At 39.6% G+C, this 19,567-nt stretch overlaps 1 protein-coding gene across 1 annotated transcript; it reads right to left on the bottom strand.

The window, feature by feature from the left end:
* Window positions 1–135: 135 nt before the first annotated feature.
* On the bottom strand, window positions 136–18,187 carry pou2f3 (POU class 2 homeobox 3). The gene is made up of 13 exons (XM_068744642.1): window positions 18,061–18,187; window positions 17,688–17,744; window positions 11,698–11,726; window positions 9,649–9,741; window positions 7,877–7,982; window positions 7,429–7,517; window positions 7,160–7,336; window positions 5,195–5,336; window positions 4,574–4,707; window positions 3,380–3,544; window positions 2,272–2,314; window positions 1,945–2,059; window positions 136–884 (listed from the first exon to the last, which is right to left on the bottom strand). Exons 2-13 carry the CDS (start codon window positions 17,734–17,736, stop codon window positions 842–844), a joined length of 1,185 nt encoding a protein of 394 aa, XP_068600743.1. The 5' UTR covers window positions 17,737–17,744; window positions 18,061–18,187; the 3' UTR covers window positions 136–841.
* Between the last annotated feature and the right edge of the window lie 1,380 nt (window positions 18,188–19,567).

The following is a 19,567-nucleotide window of genomic DNA, read 5'->3' as shown; positions in this document are numbered from 1 at the left end:
ACTGGACGGCCTGTCTATAATCCACTTCAGTCCAGCACAGAACCACAAATCTAGAGTTCTCTTGAGTAAAATAACCGATACAGTTTGGAAACAAAATGTTCTGACAGGGCCTTCAATGTGCATCATGATTCCATTTTATTACATCATATTTTAGTATTTTTTTTATTTTTATATATTTTTTGCAATCATTCCTATCAATGCTAGCAACTTTAATCAGGGAACATTCAAAGGAAAGAAGTCAAACTGGTAAAGAAACACGAGCTGATGTTCAGGCAGATGGCAAACAAACCCTCGGGTGAATGAAACGTATCTCAGAGGAGGAAAATGAAAAGATTCGATTGAATCCTTTCGCTTCGACTGCGTCTGCATTGAGACAATGTAGCGTCACCCTCCTAACGCAACGCTAACTATGAACAACGAAGCATAGAATAAAAACATCACAGTATAAAGTAGGGACAGCTTGGCTTAGTGAATCAGGACCTGAATCCTTCAACATTCAGATAGACTATTTGAGTTTTTTTCAGTTATAAATCCTGGACATAAGCATAAATATCAGCGTGAACATTGCATCAGTTTTTCCTGTGTTCTTCTCCTTTGCAGACTAAAGAGTCACATGAACAGAGAACAGAACAGCTGGAGGCTGTTGACACGGCGTTGTTAACAGCGCTGCGGTGTTTTGTTCGCCTCTTCTACTGCCGTTGTTTTGTCTTGTGGGTCCATTTTGCTTGAAGTTTTTTAACGCCCGTTCACAACAGGGCCGTCGTGTTCCTGCTTTCACGTCTTCAATATGCATCCGTCGTCCAAAGAAATCGAAAGCATTGAGTGACACAGTTCATGGTTCCTAGTGATGATATGCGGCATGATTCCATGTGCGGTACCAGGACCTGAAAGGTCATGGAGAGGATAAAGGTGTTACCCACTGAGGCAAAGGAAAAGGCATGCAACAGAAAAGTCCATTTCATTCAACGGAGCGAAACAGGACAGGTTCCAAAAATGTTTTAAAAAATAGTGATTTGGCTTCAGAGGTCGATTTAGTGAGCCGTTTCCCTCTGCTTTATGCTAAGCTAAGCTTTTCAGTTTGCAGCTTGTTTTTAACCTGCAGACATGAACGTGGCAAATTGTCATCTAACTCTCGACAAATAACAAACACAACATGCATATTTCCTGGTTATTATCTTAACGACCTCGCCTTGTCCCGTCACATGCCAAAATAGCCTTCCTATCAGCCATTCTAAATCTATTTTGATGAGTCAACGAAAAGCAAACTGTAAAAGTGGCAGTTTGTTGTCGGGATGTCGAACTGTTTCTTGTCCGGAACTGGGAGCTTCTAACGCGCTGACCCCGGGTTTAACCCGAGCCAACAATAATGTTCTGAACATTAAACTATTTTATTTCATCATGTGCAAAATAAATTAGCCGAAGGGTGAAGGGGGCGGGTTTTGGTTTATTTTATTGTTTCTTGCTATCCAAAACTAGGTCATTTAAAAAAAAAAAAACAAGTCAGATAGCAGTTAACCCAAAGAGGACAACAAAAGCTGTCTTCAAACTGGGCAAACAGCAGGAGGAAAGAAGATCGGCCCTGTGACGGGGAAGGTAAGGGATTAATGCATATGTTGGACGGTTGCTTGAAATGTCACGAGATGACAATGCTGCTGTGTCGGCATTTAATGTGCAATAACTCATGCTGCCATTGGTCTGGGCTACAGAGGGCCTGTTCTCACGGCCCTCAGTTCTCCCACATACACTCTGGTAATACTAGACAGGCCTAAGAAGGACATCAGCACATTTAACTAAATAATGTAACTACTGAATTATTTTTTTATAAGTATGGTAAATAATATATGCAGAAAACACAATAAAAATCCATATGTAGCACATGAGATGAAGTTTCCGCATTACTCTGATCTGGTGTCTATGATGTTGAAACAGTGTGCTGCTCCTTACCCCGCTGTGTTATAGGAAGCTGGGTTGATCTGAGACGTTAAAGAGGCGGGGGCAGCTGACAAACCGTTGGGGGAAGCTTCACGGCTCATGCTGTTTGGAGACGAATTTGACGAAACTGGAAGGTAAAGGTCAAAACACTGATTGAATATACTCACACAAGCAGAGACCGACAAAGCCCTCACCGACATGCAACTGGAACCATGCATACAACACTACAACTAATACTAATGCATTATTACATAGATGTATTTGTCTATCAGAGTAATATTGATCACATGACACAGAGCACATCGTTGCTGATTTATGAATGCAGCGAACAGTACTTGCCTCCGCCTGAAGCCAGAGGGCTGTATGGTCTGGATGCTGAGGCCTGAAACGGTGTGACAATGGGCGAAGATAAAGACAAAGCGGCTCATCTCCATATGTGACAGTATCACAACACTTTTGAGAACGGTGATGCAGCTCAAACAACTGTTGCTCCAGGGGAAAAGGTGTGCCAGTGTCAGCAAAGATCAACCTCAATTTATCGAGCGCTGAAGGTCTGTTCATGTGAGAGCACGACTCCCTGAATGTCACTTTGAAGAACTGCTTAAGCTGGATTTTTAATTTTCTCCTAAAGGCTATCTTAAAGGAACAGCTCCCTCTGAATCCACAGGTCTGTGTGCTAAGTGTAAATCTGGAGTCAGGTGGTTAGCATTAGGCTAGCGCTGGGGTGAAGCTGCTGTTCACCGAGCTGCAAGCGAGTTCACTGAGAAAGAGGAACACATTGTTCTTGTTCAATTTCACATGATAGAAACACACATTCACGATGATTCCACAATGCATGGCTATTTTAGTCATAGTTTTTTTTAAATATGCAAGATCAGATAGTGTATCAGATCTGTCAAATAGGGGCCCCTGGGGTTAATAAATAAATACATTGAATTGTGGCCTTTTTTCTGTCCGTCTTGACATGATAAAACGTAATATCCAAGCCACCACAGCTTAGAAATTGAATTATATAACTTTTGCACCCCCCCCCCCCCCCCCCCCCAACAAATTAGCTTGTTGATTAGCTTGTCTTGTCTTTGTCCACTGTTCAAAACTACACCTACAAATACCTTGAAAGTAAAAAAACTGTCATCTCTTGTTTATTGTACACACAACAGTTTCCATTGACCATAACTGTTTCTGGTGAACGATGGCTATCTCAAGAATGAAACTAAAACCAGCTGGAAGCTTCTGATGTCAGAAAATATGCTTCCCAGACAGAAACACGAGTTAAAATCCGAGCGATTTCGCGGTGGTGGTTTGTTGACTGGTTACCCATTCTTCATGTTTGTATGGCGAGCTATGCTGATGACATGCTGACACCAGGTTTGGAAGTCACAATTCAAAAGAAGAACGCTATTCTTCATGGCTAAAAGAGACACATATGATATATTTAATAGCTGACCAATCTGGAATTGAAGGAGTGAGATTTGACCGATAAACTCGCCACCGGGCAGTAGATCCTTTTCTCCTTTTGTCGCCGATTACAGAACCAAACTCGGACGACCTCTTTCTCCATGGACAGCTGCTCTGAGATCATCGTTATCTCCTCAGAGTTAGGCTTGGGGTTCTGAAAAAGAACATCTGTTTAGGATTTCCTCCTCAGCTGAGTTGAGTGAATACATACAGTATAAATGGCCTATACGTATGCAAATATAAAAAGAAATTTGACCACGTAAATTGTCGGCCAAGTTGTTGGTCAATGGGGGTTTTGTTTTTAACACGAATTCGTATAACAACTGCGTCTTTGGAATGTAGCTCATTATACAACCAGCTGTACGACATTATAGTCAAAGAATATTCAAACAAACAGGAAAATGCGATTCATTTTTAACAATGGTTAACATAAAACCCATTTAGAAATCATCCACAAAGAGGTTGCCCTACAAATGGCTTGAAAACGAATACATGGAAGAGAAACAGCGTTTGATATTAAATACTAATACTTCTGAATACTATATTAAAATGGTAGCTTTTTTTAAAATTCGCACTAATCACACAATTCAGCGGAAAATGAATGAATGTATTGTGACTTATTTTGTTCGGCAATGTGGCCCTCTAGTCTTGGCCCTGGGGTATTTTGAGGTATTGCTGCTAATCTTGTTATGCTAACATGAACAAGATGCTAATAAAAACATGACGCTGTCAGAAGGTAATATTTACCTAACTCATTATATTAGTCTATAATGCTAACATTTACTTCTTGGCATTGGACATAAACCAGGTTATAGTTGAAAGTAATAACTAAATAAAAGTTTTACCAAATATTTTTTGTCAGAGAATCCCATGTAAAGATATACATAGGTACAAAAAGAAAAGTAAAAAGTACAAAGGTTGAAAAACATTGATGTTTCTAATAAATAAATACAATTTGGAAAATTTAATATTTTCATAATTTCATAATCCTTTCTACGCATAGTGGCACTAGTTACTGATTTTAAATGATGACTGCATTCTAATTTTACAGATCTGGATTATGAGTTGGATCTAACTTTTCTCTGAGCGTGAAGATTTTGAATAATATTGCCAATTTAAAAATGTATAATAAAGGTACAGCATTTTTTACAAATTATTAATTATAACTCAGTTTTACACTCACATCAAGGAATCGCTTCTCCAGGGTCAACTTGATGTTTGTTTCGATGCTTGTCCTCTTTTTTCTTTTGCGTCCGTAGCCCTCAATCAACGGCGGCAGAGAGGCAGGATTGGTCATGGAGTCAGAGGGTGAGTTCTCTAAAGTATTAATAGACAGAACATGGATATCCTCATATTATTCATTATCACATTTAAACACACACGAGTTCCATTAGCAATTTCATTCTGAGGGGAATAACTGACCATAGCATATCAATTTATTAGTCTCTATGGCTGATGTTCAGCCAGGACGTCGTTGTAAATGAGAACTGGTTCTCAACTGACCTACCTGGTTAAGTAAAGGTAAAAATAATAATAATAAAAACATCAAATGTTTTAATCCTCCTTCAGAGACTCCGCTGCTTCCCAGAGTCTTCAGTTTGAATAGTGAAAGGTTAAAAGCACTATTATGAGGCGTTACACTCCTTTTGCCTGATAGGGGCATCATATGAGTCATGTTCATGCATCTTCAACACCTTAACAGAGGATGAGATGCTACACCTACAGTAATTGTGGATGATGAGTACAAGGAACCAGATGAAGTTCTTGATGCTCTTTAAGGAGCTCGGTATGAGGTGTAGCCCACCTGCGTCACTCAGCCATTTCTCCAGCAGAGGTTTGAGCTTGCACATATTTTTGAAGCTGAGGTTAAGGGCCTCAAAGCGGGAGATTGTTGTCTGGCTGAAATCATTCCCGTACAGTTTTCCCATTGCGAGGCCCACGTCACCCTGTGATGCAACACACAAAGACACACGAAAACATGAACTCTGACAACCTCTCATGCAAAAGTACAATTATAAATTCAAAAAGAATAACCTGTCCCAGGTCTCAGTTGATCAAATTTGCCCGAGGTAGACCATGATTAAGTTTGTTATTTTTAGTTTAGTTTTGCAGGACATGCAAGGTCAAGTGAGCCTGAGGTAAATTAACTCTCGTGTCCTACTAAAACCTTTTACTACCTGATACAAAAGTAATGTCAATTTTTTTTCCAGTTTCATGCAGCCCTATTTCACACTTACATTTCATGAGGTATTAACACTATTTTAGTCTGAGAATTAAATGGAAACTATGAAGAGATCTTCAGAATGAAACTAGAAAACGACAATCAGAGATTGCAGACCCTCGCCTCCAAGAGACTATTGGATCTTGTGAGACAGTAAACAAGGCTTCCGGATCAGAGGGGCCAAACCTGCTCTAGCTTGCTGCTCCGGAACGTACTATAAGACACCTTCTGGACTCTTTTTCCCATCATGCCATTCGTGTCCCTCCCTCTTAAAGTGGCAGTTTACAGCACAGGCACAATTCCAGATGTAAAAATAATTCTAGAATCTGGATCCAGATCCGGATCAACGCCATTCTCGGGGATGACCGAGCCACGGACAGAACCTTGCTTGTGTAAAGATCTCAAGTCGATTGGGTTAATAGTTTTTGAGTTATGCGCTCGGACAGACAATCAAGCAAACAAACAGACAGACAGACAGACAGACAAACAGACAAACAAACGCACCCAATTGCAATACCCTCGCCTCCTCTTCGGCGAGGGTAAAAACACATCAACTCCGATTCACTTTTATGTTTCATGGTTGGTGTATAAAATTACCAAGAACAATTCAGAACCTTTTGATGATGATCCAGATCACCATGTGGACGGTGTAAATCTAATCATGAGGAGAATGAGCTACTTGGCGGAGGTCTGAGTGCTTTTCTAGTTTAAAAATACTATCATGTTTTATTATTAAATTAAAATCCAGTTTCATTATTCAATTACTGTATCTTACTTAATACAATCAGACAGATTGAAAATGTGCCAAATATTCAGTCAGATTATATGAAATGCTTTATTTTTTTATTTATTTAGATAAAACCTAATGAAAGCAATTGACTCGTTTTATATCTTTAAAGGAAAACAGAGGAGTTATAACTTTCATCTAGCAGACAGTCACTCAAGCCCCCACAGTCCCTGATAGCGCTGACACCCCCCATCATGTGATTCCTTGAAAACCTGCCTCGAGAATCTGGATCCTTGGTCTCATTATTATTCTGATAGCTATTCTAGAAAATCTAGATTTCACTGATGAAGGTTTTCTTCAGAATCCAGAACCAAGAACTTTAGAAGTTAAATTAACTCCTGACTAAATCAGTTTCAGCCCTGATCTGATCTCAGGTCAGTCTGGATCATTAGGATCTGTTTTTATGAGCCCTACAAATTTAAACCTTCTTGATCACTAGATTCTGATCATTACTTTGAACCAAGTTAGACTTTGATGTGCACTTTGATGTGTGCCATTTTGCTCATTATCCATGAAATTAGAAATAATTATATGATAATTAATTACCGGTACCCTTATCCCTAAGAGAACCATTTAAAAAGATTGTGTATTCACGCGGTGATCACAATCAAAATCTAATGAATTCTGCCTTGAGTCACAACTCACCTCACCAAAATGTCACCAGATGTCATCAAAATCCATTCTGAACATTCTGAGTAAACCTGTTATCAAACAGACAAACCGACCGACAGCAGCAAAAAAAAACACGCAGAGTAAATGACCTGTGTAAAGCCGAGTTTGATGCGTCTTTGTTTGAATGCTTTTGCAAACTGCTCCAGGTCTTCCAGATCACTGGGTTCTTCTTGTGGCGGTACCGACATGTGTTTGGGCATCTGCAGGTGGGACATGTCCATGTGGGTCTCCATAGAAGGTCCTGCCAGACCAGAGCGACTCATCGCCTGAACCAAGTTAGACATGAAAGCAAAATGACATCTTTGGTGCATGCTCCATTCTGGTGACATTTATATATGGACGCGAGGTGGCGGTCTACCTGCGGAGTCAGAGCCAATCCAGGCTGGTGCTGGAGGAGACTGGTTTGACTCTGGCTAGGGAGCGAGAGCAGGTTCTGCTGCAGAATGGCTGCAGAGGAAAACAGCAAGTGTTCTTTTTGTGACAAGCTGCTGGCACGACTGTTTGTCAAGGAGCAGATGTCAAATGTCACCTCGGTGACATAAGGCATCCCTATGTCACCAAGAGTGGATAATGAAAGCACCCGTAGAACAACAATGATTTCACTGCACAACACTACATTCTTCTTGGTAAGAGTTTTTCAATTCCTTTTCTTATATATATATTTCATTTAACTGGCTGCAAGAAATCATCTGATTTAGCATTTTTCCAACATGTCAGACTGTTCTCTCAAAGAAAGCTACGAACTCTGCACTGCAGAAAGGCTTAGCTGGAGTCGTTAACCGCTGACGATATGAAAGTCCTCTGACCTTGTTGGCTTGTGGGGCTCTGGGAGAGCAGGAAGGGGGATGGAGAGGACAGGTGAGAAGGAGGCATCAGAACCAGCTGCTGCATGGTGTGAAGAGAAGTGAGCTCCTGGAGAACAAACAAACAAACAAACAAACAAAACAAACACAATTTTGTCTTGACCTAAATGTAACGTTGATGTAAATGAAAACCCAGCATCAGGACAAATAATGAGCTTCCTGTACTTTATATGATATTTTTTTAATGCTGTTGATGTTTATATTTCTGCAATAATTATTATTGTTAGTAAATTCCTCCGTATTTAATTGCAATCAGTTGATATAGATTTTTTTAAGTGAATGGTCATACATTAAACATCCCAAAGCTTTAGAGAACAGTTAAATCAATTTCAATTCAATTCCTTTTTATTCATCATAACGGAAAGTTATCTCAAGGCACTTTACAGGTGTAAAGCAGGAAAGACCTGCAGGGAAAGACAGAACCCAACTTGACCCACAAAAGCAAGCACTTTGGAGACAGAGGCAAGGAGAAATGTCCCTTTACCAGGCAGAAACCTTGAACAGAACCCAAGACTCATAGTGGACGGCCATCTGACTTGACCGGTTGGTTGAGAAAGAGGGAGTGACAGAGAGACAATGACAGACAGGAGGAGAGACCGAAATAGAGAGAGGGGGAGAGAGTGATAGAGAGAGAGAGAACAGGTGCAGACAAACAACATAAAGCTGCTGAACAAACCACTGAGCTTCTCTATACAGTTAAGGTTCACAATGTGAAAAGTTAATTGCTTATTTACTTTAACTTTGACAATTGATTAAAGTAAAAAAATAAAATAGAACAAGTTTCTCAGTCAATAAATCAATTATTCTTTTATATAATCATTGACTGCTTCAGCTCTAAATGTATGGTTTAGAACTTTCTACATACTGAGCCACTTTATTTTTGACTGGCTGCTAAATGCATTTTCTTTTTTTTTTTTTAGTTTTTCTCAGTGGCGTAAATGTAACTAAATAGATGTATTCATACTCTGTCCTTTGGTACACATTTGGAGGTCTGCACATCAACTCCAATTCACTTTGACTTAAGATACCAAGAACTATTTATCACCTTTTGATGATGATCCAGATCACCATGTGGACGATGTAAATCCAGTTTTGAGGGGAATGAGCTGCTTGGAGGTTTGTTTGCTGTTGTTTTTGTTTGCTTGTTTGTTTTCTGAGCGTTTTTCCTAGTTTTACCAGAAGAACCTTCAGGCTACAGCTATTTAATATAATATTAATTAATTTCTGAGGTAAAGTGTAAAGACAACAGTAACTAAAGCAGCAATAATGCCCTAAGCCTAAAATAGCCTAGTTACATACTGAATGTTAGCATCAGTGCTCAAAATGTGGCACGATGTTGCCCTGTGATTAAAAAAAATAAAATTATACAAAAAAAATACATCCATGGTCAGCAGGATTTATGTTTGAAAATGACATTAAGAAAACATGGAATGATCAGCAACAAGCAAAACGTGCACTCAAAACAAATGTTTTAAAAACCATGGAAGGTTTTACAGCGCAGTCTGGCCCTGTTCTTTAGTTGAATTCGGATTATTTTCTAAAATCAATAAATGTAGTAAGAACGCACTTGTGTTACGTTCTTAAAAATGAAATAATAAGAGAACATATATAGATATATTGCATATAGAGTAATGGTATAATCTTAAAGGAGGCCATGCGATGGGCCCACTCAGACAGCATGTTTAAATACAATAGTGATGAAGAGCGTGTCTTACCCCAGTCAGCTGACCTCCCGGCATCTGAGAGCTCTGTGTCAGGTGACATGTCCTCAGTGTGGAGACTGAGTTGTTGATATCCTCTGTCTTTATCTGAGAGAGTACGAGCAGACTGTATGAACTCGTTATTTTTCATGAATGTATTGAATAATAAAAAGGATCAGGTTCTCGACTTTGGTCAGTAGAAGTGACGCACAGAGTGACAGACTATCTCCTTCCCCTTGGGCAAGCCGGTATTCAAATACCCTCACACACCACCTCCCAGCCCTTGAAAGAAATGCAGCTTCCTGAAAACGCGAGCGCTGAGAAAACGAGTCCTCCCTTGCCAAAAACAATGTTTGGAGAAGTATCCAAATAACTGGAAACTATTTGAGGAAATTCTGAAGACATGGCACTCTTTGTTGACATCTGTGAGGAGAGCAGGTAGTTTATCCCCGAGGATGTTAGTCATCTAAAATTCAGTTGAAACTTGTGTCCCTTGTAAAGGTTCAGTACCATTCACATGGCTCCAGGATATTTATATTCCATGCTCTAAATGGGTTTCGTTATTGTGACAAAAGACATAGAGAGTCTTGTGATATTCAAATCCTTCTCATCACCGGTTGCATGAAGACGAAAGAAAGCCAACCCGAAAAAAAATAAATGACGTGAATAATTATTGTTTTCGTAACCAAAGCCAGATATTTCATATTCTTCTGTTTCATGGAGCTGCACTGTTAATTATCGGTATTAAAAATGAATAATGAGCCATATTGTTGAACCGACACGTGTCGTTGGTGATGATCGTGACCACAGTGGTTTTCAGCCATCAGTCCCACGTATACTGTGCTGTGACACGTTCACAGAGCTACTGAGCTCTCCAACCCTCATTCCCTCCACCTCACCAGTGTTGATTCATCTGTTGTTTTATACATGACAGAACAAGGAGTTCCATGACGGAAGGATGGGGCACGAGTCGGGGGAAAACAAACCCAACTTTGATCCGGATCCATTTAAATGGATAGATCCAATCTTTTTTTTAACAATCTTTTCTAGATTTCAAGGTGTTTTGGCATTCACCTTAATTATATAATAACTGTTGACTCAGTTCAAATTGTGCACAAGGGTGAGTCAGACATGCTCACCTCAGTAAAAGGTCAAACTGCTCAAATGCACCAAAACCAAAGAAGGTGCTCGACTCTCTGGCCAAAGTCTTCACAGGGGTCTCAAGCCAAAGGCGAGCAAATCTTTATCCTGTTAAGATTTTCCATCAACAATTATTTTTTACTTCGTCCTGTCTGAGTGACATTTGGTGAGAATAACGGTGACAAGCTGTTTACGCAAAAATACAGAGCAAAATAAATGTTTACCACTGTCTAATAAGGTCAGGTTTTAGCTGGTGCTGGTTTGTTCCGTCTTTCTATAGGATTCCACATAAATTTATGTTGAAAAATTCTGGAGGCTGTATATTATACAGCCTCCAGAATTTTTATGAAACTTGGTGAAAAGGTCGGTCACAAAGTGAGGAGAGCGAGGGAGGGGGTTGAACTTTAAAAATATATATATATATTGCTCCCTAAAATTTTTATCTTGAACGGTTAGATTAATAGTTTGGATTTAGGGCTTCACTTAATTAACTCTCGTTGTGATAGTCGGTTTATTTCATCAATGGTGAGAGTCGCAGGACAGCAGGTCAGAAATAGATCAAGGGGACACAGTGTTTTGCCTTTAAGGATTATTGGTGAGACCGCTATTCTTTGACATCCTTGTACTGATAAGCCAGATGGGTTCAACACACGTCTGATCAAGAAGGATGGCAAATCAATGTGGATCATAAAATAATTTATGCAAATTACATTGAGAAGTGAGTTCGATCGTTTGGCCTAAAAAGATGTTTCATCAACTGTGTCTTAGAATTTTTGGCAATGTTTACATCATTCTAAAAAAAACCAACCGCAATGCTAATTCATAAAACCCACAGGAAGTAAAATAAAATAATTCATAGAACATCAGAATAGAATAGAATAGAATAGAATAGAATAGAATAGAATAGACAGCATTTTTTTTTACCTGTCGAATGAAGTGGATCCCGTTATGCTCTATTTGTTGGAGAAGAGAAAGAGATTGATTATTAAAATGTTGTAAAATGTCTCATGATGACATTCAACAATGTCAAATTTAAAACTCAATAAAGATTAGCATTCAGTGTCAGCTACCAATGTACCGAATGTAATGTAATTTTATCATTGTGTTTTTCTTATATGATATCTGTTCTCCATTTAATGCCCAGTAGACCAATTCAGAACAGTAAATTTCATGTGACTGTAAAATAAAATTATATATATTTTTTTGTTTTTGTTGTTTTTACTTAATGTTTTTCTGAATAAGACACAGTACTCCAAGTGAAGGTATCTAACATGTATGTAAGATCACTTGTTTCTGAGATAACCTGAAAAAATGTAAATCGCTACAAAGAAACATAAAAAAAGCAGAAACAGATGAGTGGATAGATAAACAAAATAACAGCAACAACAATAGTAAAATCACTAAATTATTACTGTTATTGAACTATTTTAATTAAATGACGAGAAATAAATTTTCCAAATAAATCAATTAAGTACATAGAATAGGAAAAACACAGCACAAAAAATACAATATTCTGATAATACTGTAGCGATCGCGCGAGATCACGTGAGGCGCAATGCACCATGGGAGTGACTGGGTTGTGCTGTTAGCACCATGAGTGAGAGGGGTGTTGCGTTAAAAAGACCCCAGCGCGACATCCACGTGCAGTCAAGTTGTCCTGTGTCGCAATAAAGGCACTTGTTGACACAAGCTTGATTCCGGTGTGGTTCTTCGCTCGCTACAATACTATGTTTTAAATTATTTAAAAGAACAGACAGAAAAACTGCACTGAAGTTCAAGCATGGTTTAAAACAGTCAGAAGTATAAATATCATCCAGGTCTTCAGGAGCCGTGACTTTGATCAGGAAAAAAGACATTTCATCGTAAGGGAAAAGTTCAACGAGTAAAGAATAAAAGATTTAAAATAGGTAAAAGAGGTGTATTATAATTACACATGAGTTCTTTCCACTCTGAGGTGTCCTGTCTGCTGCAATAATCAGGGCGTGAGGAACGAGGAGCGTGAGTAAGATGTCTGCTTCTTTAACATTTAAAATAGTTCTTGGTACAGCAAGGTCTCAGAAGTGCTAAAAACATGATTGAATAAGTTTACTTATGAACCCAAATTGCAAATTACTGCATAAATTATGAATAACCTGCAACATTTCCCTGTAAATGATCTCCACTCTGAAAAGGTGTCCTGTTTTCGTAAATTAATATAAAGGCATAGATTATTACTATGTGACAGAGAATATTCTGAAGCTAACACATGCGTGTTAAAGAGAGCATAGGGGACGTGGCGATAGGTGTGCTGGATAAGCTCCCATCATTTGAATGTCAAATGGGGCCTTTGGGACTTTGTGTGTGAGCTAGAGAAGCGATGAGCTGCTGGAAACACACAATGCATGCAAATACACTTATAACCCCCCCCCCAACACACACACACACACACACACACACACAATTATACACCACCCCTACCCACTGCCCCCCAGCACAACCAGCTTCACGACCAAACTTCCAGTATGAAAATGACCAAATCATGCAAATCAGCTCTGAGCGCAAGAAGCCCGGGTTCTGCACACGCAAACCCACACGATGCAGGACAGGGCCAATCATTGTAATGGGTCTGGGAACAACTTGAGTTGTCCTGAAATCATCCACAGAAGCCGTTTCCACGCCCGTGGTCAGGCTCAACTCTTTATGACGTTGCATCTTCTTACACTTTTAGATTTTTCTGCCAACGGGAAATGATACAACATTAGCATGAGCTGAATTCAGAAACGGGATGTTTGCGGTTCCAGGCCATGTTTTCTTATTGATGATTAAATTCCATCAAAGGCTGACATGCAAAAGCTTCAGAAATGCAGCGCTATTCCACAGAGGAGCTCTTAGACTGGATTAGGTCCTCGGATAACTATACATTTAAACTTTAAAAACACAAAGCAACAAGCAGTAAGACATTTCTCATCAAGATAAATGTTTGCAATGTTCATTTGAGAGCAGCTTTTATTTTGCACCTCAACCACTAGTTACTTTCCGTAATGTTCCCATTTTTCTGGTTTGAACCACCGAGACGGAGGCTATGTAATCGCCAGCATTTGTCTGTCCGTCCGACCGTCCGTTAGCAAGATAACTCAAAAGGTTCTGGACGGATCTTGATAAAAATTTCTTGAAATGTTGGGAATGTTACCATGAACAGATGATTACATTTTGGTGACAATCCAGAAGAGATTCTGGATTCTGATTCAGTTTGAAACTTTTGGTAACATTGCAGTCAATGGAGCTTCCTTAATATGTCGGTTGATTATTGCCCAATATTAATGGAATTTGACACGATCATGTAGGGTGGGGGCTTCTATCTCACCACCGAATCTCATCTTGATCGGATCCAGAATGGAGTCATTAAAAATATTTAATTTTAACATTGAAAAACCAAAACTATTCATGATGCTACCACTCAGCATACCTGTCAACTAATATGGGAAAAATCAGATTTTTAAGATGAACGGTGTACTGTGGAAATTAGTACGGGGAAATATGTGAAAATAAAAAACAAGGCAGGTAAATAAATGATAAACAAAGCCGCGAAAGGAAATGTTATCGAATCTATTTGCAGTTAGCAGATAAACTTCTCACTTTACACTTTTGTTGTGGTCGGCAACACATTAGCAGAAGCATTTCCGCCTCTTTTCAACTGCGATTCTAACCCCCCCACCCCCTATCGTCATGCCATTCCATCCTACGGATGTGAACCCAAGCGGTCAAATGATAACCATGGAGATATTAACCCAATTATTAAACACTCAAGGAGACAGGCACAGGTTCATAAGATTGACAAGATCTCTCATCGCATACAGAAATATGCCTCACTTTGGTTAAACCCAGAGGGAAAAATATGGGGGGGGGGGACTATATTTTGGAAAAGATAGTTTGACAATGGTATACACACAATAAGCAATCTCTATAAAGATGGAACAATAAAGTGATTTACTGAATTATCCCAGGAATACAATGTGAAAGGGAATATCTGCAGATTAGACACTGCTTAATGAAGTTTCAGACCATCGGAACAAATAATCCAATAGTTGACTATCTTCAATGCTCACTCAAACACAAAGCCTCAGCATTCTATACTAATTCAGCATATTTAACCAGCAGCTCTTGTAATAATTTGAGGATAATTTGGCAGAGAGACCTTGACTGTCAGATAGACAAAGACACATGGACACAAATTATAATTGATAATGGTGAATATATTAAGACAGTAGAGTTAAGTTCATTCAATATGAAATTCTACACCCTGTCGTCTTCTCAGAGGACGAATGAGTGTCGGAAATGCAAGAAAGAGGTGGGCACATTTGTACATCTCATGAACACCACATATTTTTAAATGTAACTCCGTGAGAGCCATACAATATGTATGATCGGACTTCTTCTGATCGCTGCCTCATAGCGAACCGGCTTTCTAGTCGCCATTTTTGCGCAAATGAGTGTAACAAAAACATTTTTTTTATAATTAAAGATTTGTCTGCGAGCCAGATGCAGCCATCAAAAGAGCCACATCTGGCTCCCGAGCCATAGGTTCCTGACCCCTGCTCTATCCCGACGCTTAATGAGTTGAAAGCTTCTATGGGTGAAACAGCATCATATGAGATTATGTTGATAAGAATAGGGGGCATGTGACTCGCGGTTCTGGGATGTTGGGATCGCTTCATAGCCCACCTGACCTCTCACTAGTAGGTCGATTATAAAACTTTTATTGAAGGGCCTATGTATAGTAAGTATAATGATTGCTGCTTGATGTGTCTGCTACTTTGCATTTTTCTTTCCATTCATAGTTTTATTCATTTATTTATGTACTTATTTATTTTGGAACCAGGAATTCCAAACCAATCTGTGACTTTGTAATCTGATCTTCCACTGCTAAACTGTGCCATATGTTTGATAAAAAAAAACTTTAATTACAAAAAAAAAACACATCGACAACCCCATTTACGGATTCAAAAATATGTTCCAAACACACATCTACTCTGATTCACTTTTACTTTTCATGGTTGGTGTATAAAGACACCAAGAACAATTTAGAACCTTTTGGTGCAGGACTAAATTGAAGTGAGATGCTGATCTTCGGCGGTTTGACTGCGTTGTCTTCAGATTCACAAGCTAACAAGGCCAGCTCAAAGCTACACTAGATTTAAAAAAAAAAGAAGAAGTTCATTCTCAAAAACGTTTTTACAAAGAACTGCATCAATGAGCATTTGTCATATGTGTGACTGACTGACACTCCGCAAAGCAACACAGTCTTTTTACTCACTAGGTAACTAATCATTCAATTTACTGTATGTCTTTAATGAATGAATACGCAAAGTTTCCTCTAAAATATTAAAACAGCTAAAATACTACACACGTCCTCTTGTTCAGGATGGTACAATGTAAATGTAAGTCAAGCCTCTAACGAGCCTGCGGCCCGTCAACCCCAGCCACCACCAAGCCCTGCTGCCATTGACCCCAGCCCCCACAGACCCAATAAATCATATATTATAAAATATGCTTGTAATTAACCTCAGAGCATGAAGAATAGAGCTGCACCAACTGAGCAGGCGCAGATAATCCTGAAGAAATGCTGCAGGTTATTCTTCTATTTGATTTCAAACCCTTAGCAATATGTAGCACTTAGCTCCAGTGGTTTCTCATCATGCAGATAGACTTGTTTTTATTTGTTTACATCAGACTCTGAGATGTATGCCTGCATGGGGGCTTTTATTTTTTTAGTTAAGCAAGGAAAAATTAAAATGGAAAAAAAGATCAGCGGTAAAGTTTATTTTCAGAGAAAGTGTCAGTTATCATGAACAATCAAATGCATGTCAATCTAGAAGCGGATGTGGTCTGTCCAAAATAACAATTAAACTCAAGCAAATTATTTCAAAGAAATATTGCTGAGAGCCCCGCAGACTAAACTGCCTTGTATCGGAAAGGAGGTAGAAATGACAGACAGATCTCTTAAAACTTGAATAAACAGTGAACTAATCTGCATACATAAACCTGACAAGACCGACATAAGGCTTTAATTCAGCCTGACCGCACAGGGACGGCCGCACATCTGCATCACATACAGAATGAACACCGATCCTAGTCTGACAGAAAGACATTCAGCTCATCCGTGAAGAGAGTAATTCACTTCTCTCCAACAGCTATTAACTATTGTCTAAAGAAAAGTTCCACATTTTCTGTTGCTGCTTCCTGGTTTTGTTTGGTGACTGGCTGGCGTTCTCAGGCCCCGGGCAGCCAGCATTATTCAGCAAACAGCCCCAGGTGCATCCTGGTATAGCAGCCAACTGCCACAACACACACACACACACACACACACACAGACACACACACGCACGCAGCTACCCACAAAATAGGAGCAGGTCAAAATGCTGCTTGTTTAGCTTTTATTCGTAGCATCAGGCATCCAATGAGGAACATTTTGCTTTGTTGATTAACCGGTCATTTAAGACCTTGGGTTGGATGGAGCTGCTGCGGGACAGTTGTACATAAACACAGTAAAACAAACAAACAAATAAATCCAATGTGAGAAAGTAAATGACTGAAAACGGTAAAATCTAGAACCAAAAATTCAGTGGGTTCTAAAGTTAACACAAGACAGGATTAAAAATGTTTTGCGCTCAACACAAATCCTCTGACTGAAATCCAGGCAGTTCTATAACCCAATGACTTCCTGCAAATATTTTACATATTTTACGAAAACACAATATGCGCCTTGTGGAAAATTAAGAATTCGAATATAACTTGAGAGAGAAAACGAAATGATCCATTGAGCAGTGACCGACCCGAGCAGAACGGCAGGGCGCTTCCCCCCCACCCCCCAAGTCACGCTTCTCGTTGACATGAATGAGCGGTGTTTACATGCACGGAAGGTGGATTATCCTTACCTGCCTGTTCATCTCGGGCGTCTGACTGCTCCACTGTGTCTGCGCTCATCTTAATACCTGGAATGATAAGTTACAGCTGATTTTCCTACAGGATTGTAACTTTAACCAGGACAATGAAGCGCTCAGGCCACCCAGGAAAATTATCTTGAGTTTATTCTAATGTGCCCTCCCATTCACACACCACCACGCAAAACTGCGCTCCCCTGTATGATCCCTGGTTATGATATTCATAAGCAAGGTAGATACTCCCATAAAGGGCTGTCATCGTCTCCAAATGAAGCAAGCGCACAACATGCAAACTCCTAATAACAGCTGTTTTTTTATATGAACAAAAACAAAAGTCATCTGTTATCCTGTATGAAGAGCGACTCACCAAACAGTGCCGCTCCAAGCTCCTGTCTGTCCCTTTGATTACTCAAAACTAAGCTTGTATTGCAATTAAAAGTTTTTGAAATCCACTTCTGCTCATCAGCATTTTCCTAAGTGGAGAAACGTTCCCCGCTGCAGCACACCCTGCACTGCCTGATGGGCTTATTTGCATATGCCTCAGTGTGTCCTATCCAGGTTCAGACTGTTTGCATAAAACAACAATGGGGTTGCTGCAAATTAAAGCGTGTGAGCGTGTGCGTGCGTGTGTGAGTGTGTGTGTGTGTGTGTGTGCGTGCTCTTTTAAAATGGCTGAAAGGAATCATCCATGGAGTGCTTTAGATTGTTACCTGGGATGGCACAGTGCATGCTGGTGAATGCCAGGAGGAGCATTTTGTCAACAATTTTCTTGCTGATTTGAATTCAAATTATGAATTCAAATTATGAATTCAAATTAAAATGTAAATTTCAATGCCAGAATCTGGACTAGTAATACGTCATCTTCTGTTTCTTTCATCTTGTCCCATGAGGGGTCGCTACAGCAAATCAAATGTTCTCCACTTCACCCTGTCCTTTGCATCGTCCTCCCCAACACCAGCCACTCTCATGTCCTCCCTCACTACGTCCATGTATCTTCTCCTGGGTCGTCCTCTAGCCCTGTTCCCTGGCAGTTCCATCCTCAGCATCCTTCTACCGATATAGTCCCTGTCTCTCCTCTGGACATGTCCAAACCATCAAAGTCTGTCCTCTCTGACCTTGTCTCCAAAACGTCTAACCTTCACTGTCCCTCTTATTGTCTTATTTCTAATCCTATCCAACCTGATCACTCCCAAGGAGAACCTCAGCATCTTCATCGCCACTTCTAGCTCCGCCTCCTGTCTTTTCCTCAGACTTCATCATTTTGGCTAAATTCGGGTCAGGGTTATCTTACCTTTTGAACTGTCAATATTGTAATGTTTCCTCTTGAATACTTGACCTGACATGAGTATTATTATAATCTTTTATCTGCTATTTTATATACTGGCATGACTTGGCTTGACAAAATGTCAAGAGAAATGCCTGACTTGATTGTGGCATCAAAAGTTTCATTTTCCCTGGTTGTACATTTTGATTCCCATTTTGAAAATCTATTAGAAATGTACTTCCACAGGTAAGTCGTATATGGACCAACAGCCTTCTTCATCTTCTTCAATGCTTTTTTAACTTCATCCTTACTAACAGGCTCACTTCCAGATCCACAACTTCCACTGCCTCTGCTCCTCTCTCTCTCTCTCTCTCTCTCCCCCCTTGTGCGTCTGTTCCTATTGTTCCTTTCTCCTTCTCAACACACTCTCCTCACTAATCATTCCCATCTATATTTTTCAACACCCTAATCTACCGTGATTTCCGCACTATTAAGCACACCTCATTATAAACTTCACCCACTAAATAAAAAAAAGAAAACCTTTATATAGGCCGCGCCTATCTATAAACTGCTGGATTCAAAGCATGTGAAAAAAGTAGTGTCTTGTAGT

The sequence above is a fragment of the Brachionichthys hirsutus genome, chromosome 10 (assembly GCF_040956055.1).
Source record: "Brachionichthys hirsutus isolate HB-005 chromosome 10, CSIRO-AGI_Bhir_v1, whole genome shotgun sequence".
In the NCBI taxonomy this organism is placed as follows: Eukaryota; Metazoa; Chordata; class Actinopteri; order Lophiiformes; family Brachionichthyidae; genus Brachionichthys; species Brachionichthys hirsutus.
The sequence above is the reverse complement of the archived record's forward strand: the minus strand, read 5'-3'. Positions and strand labels throughout refer to the sequence as shown.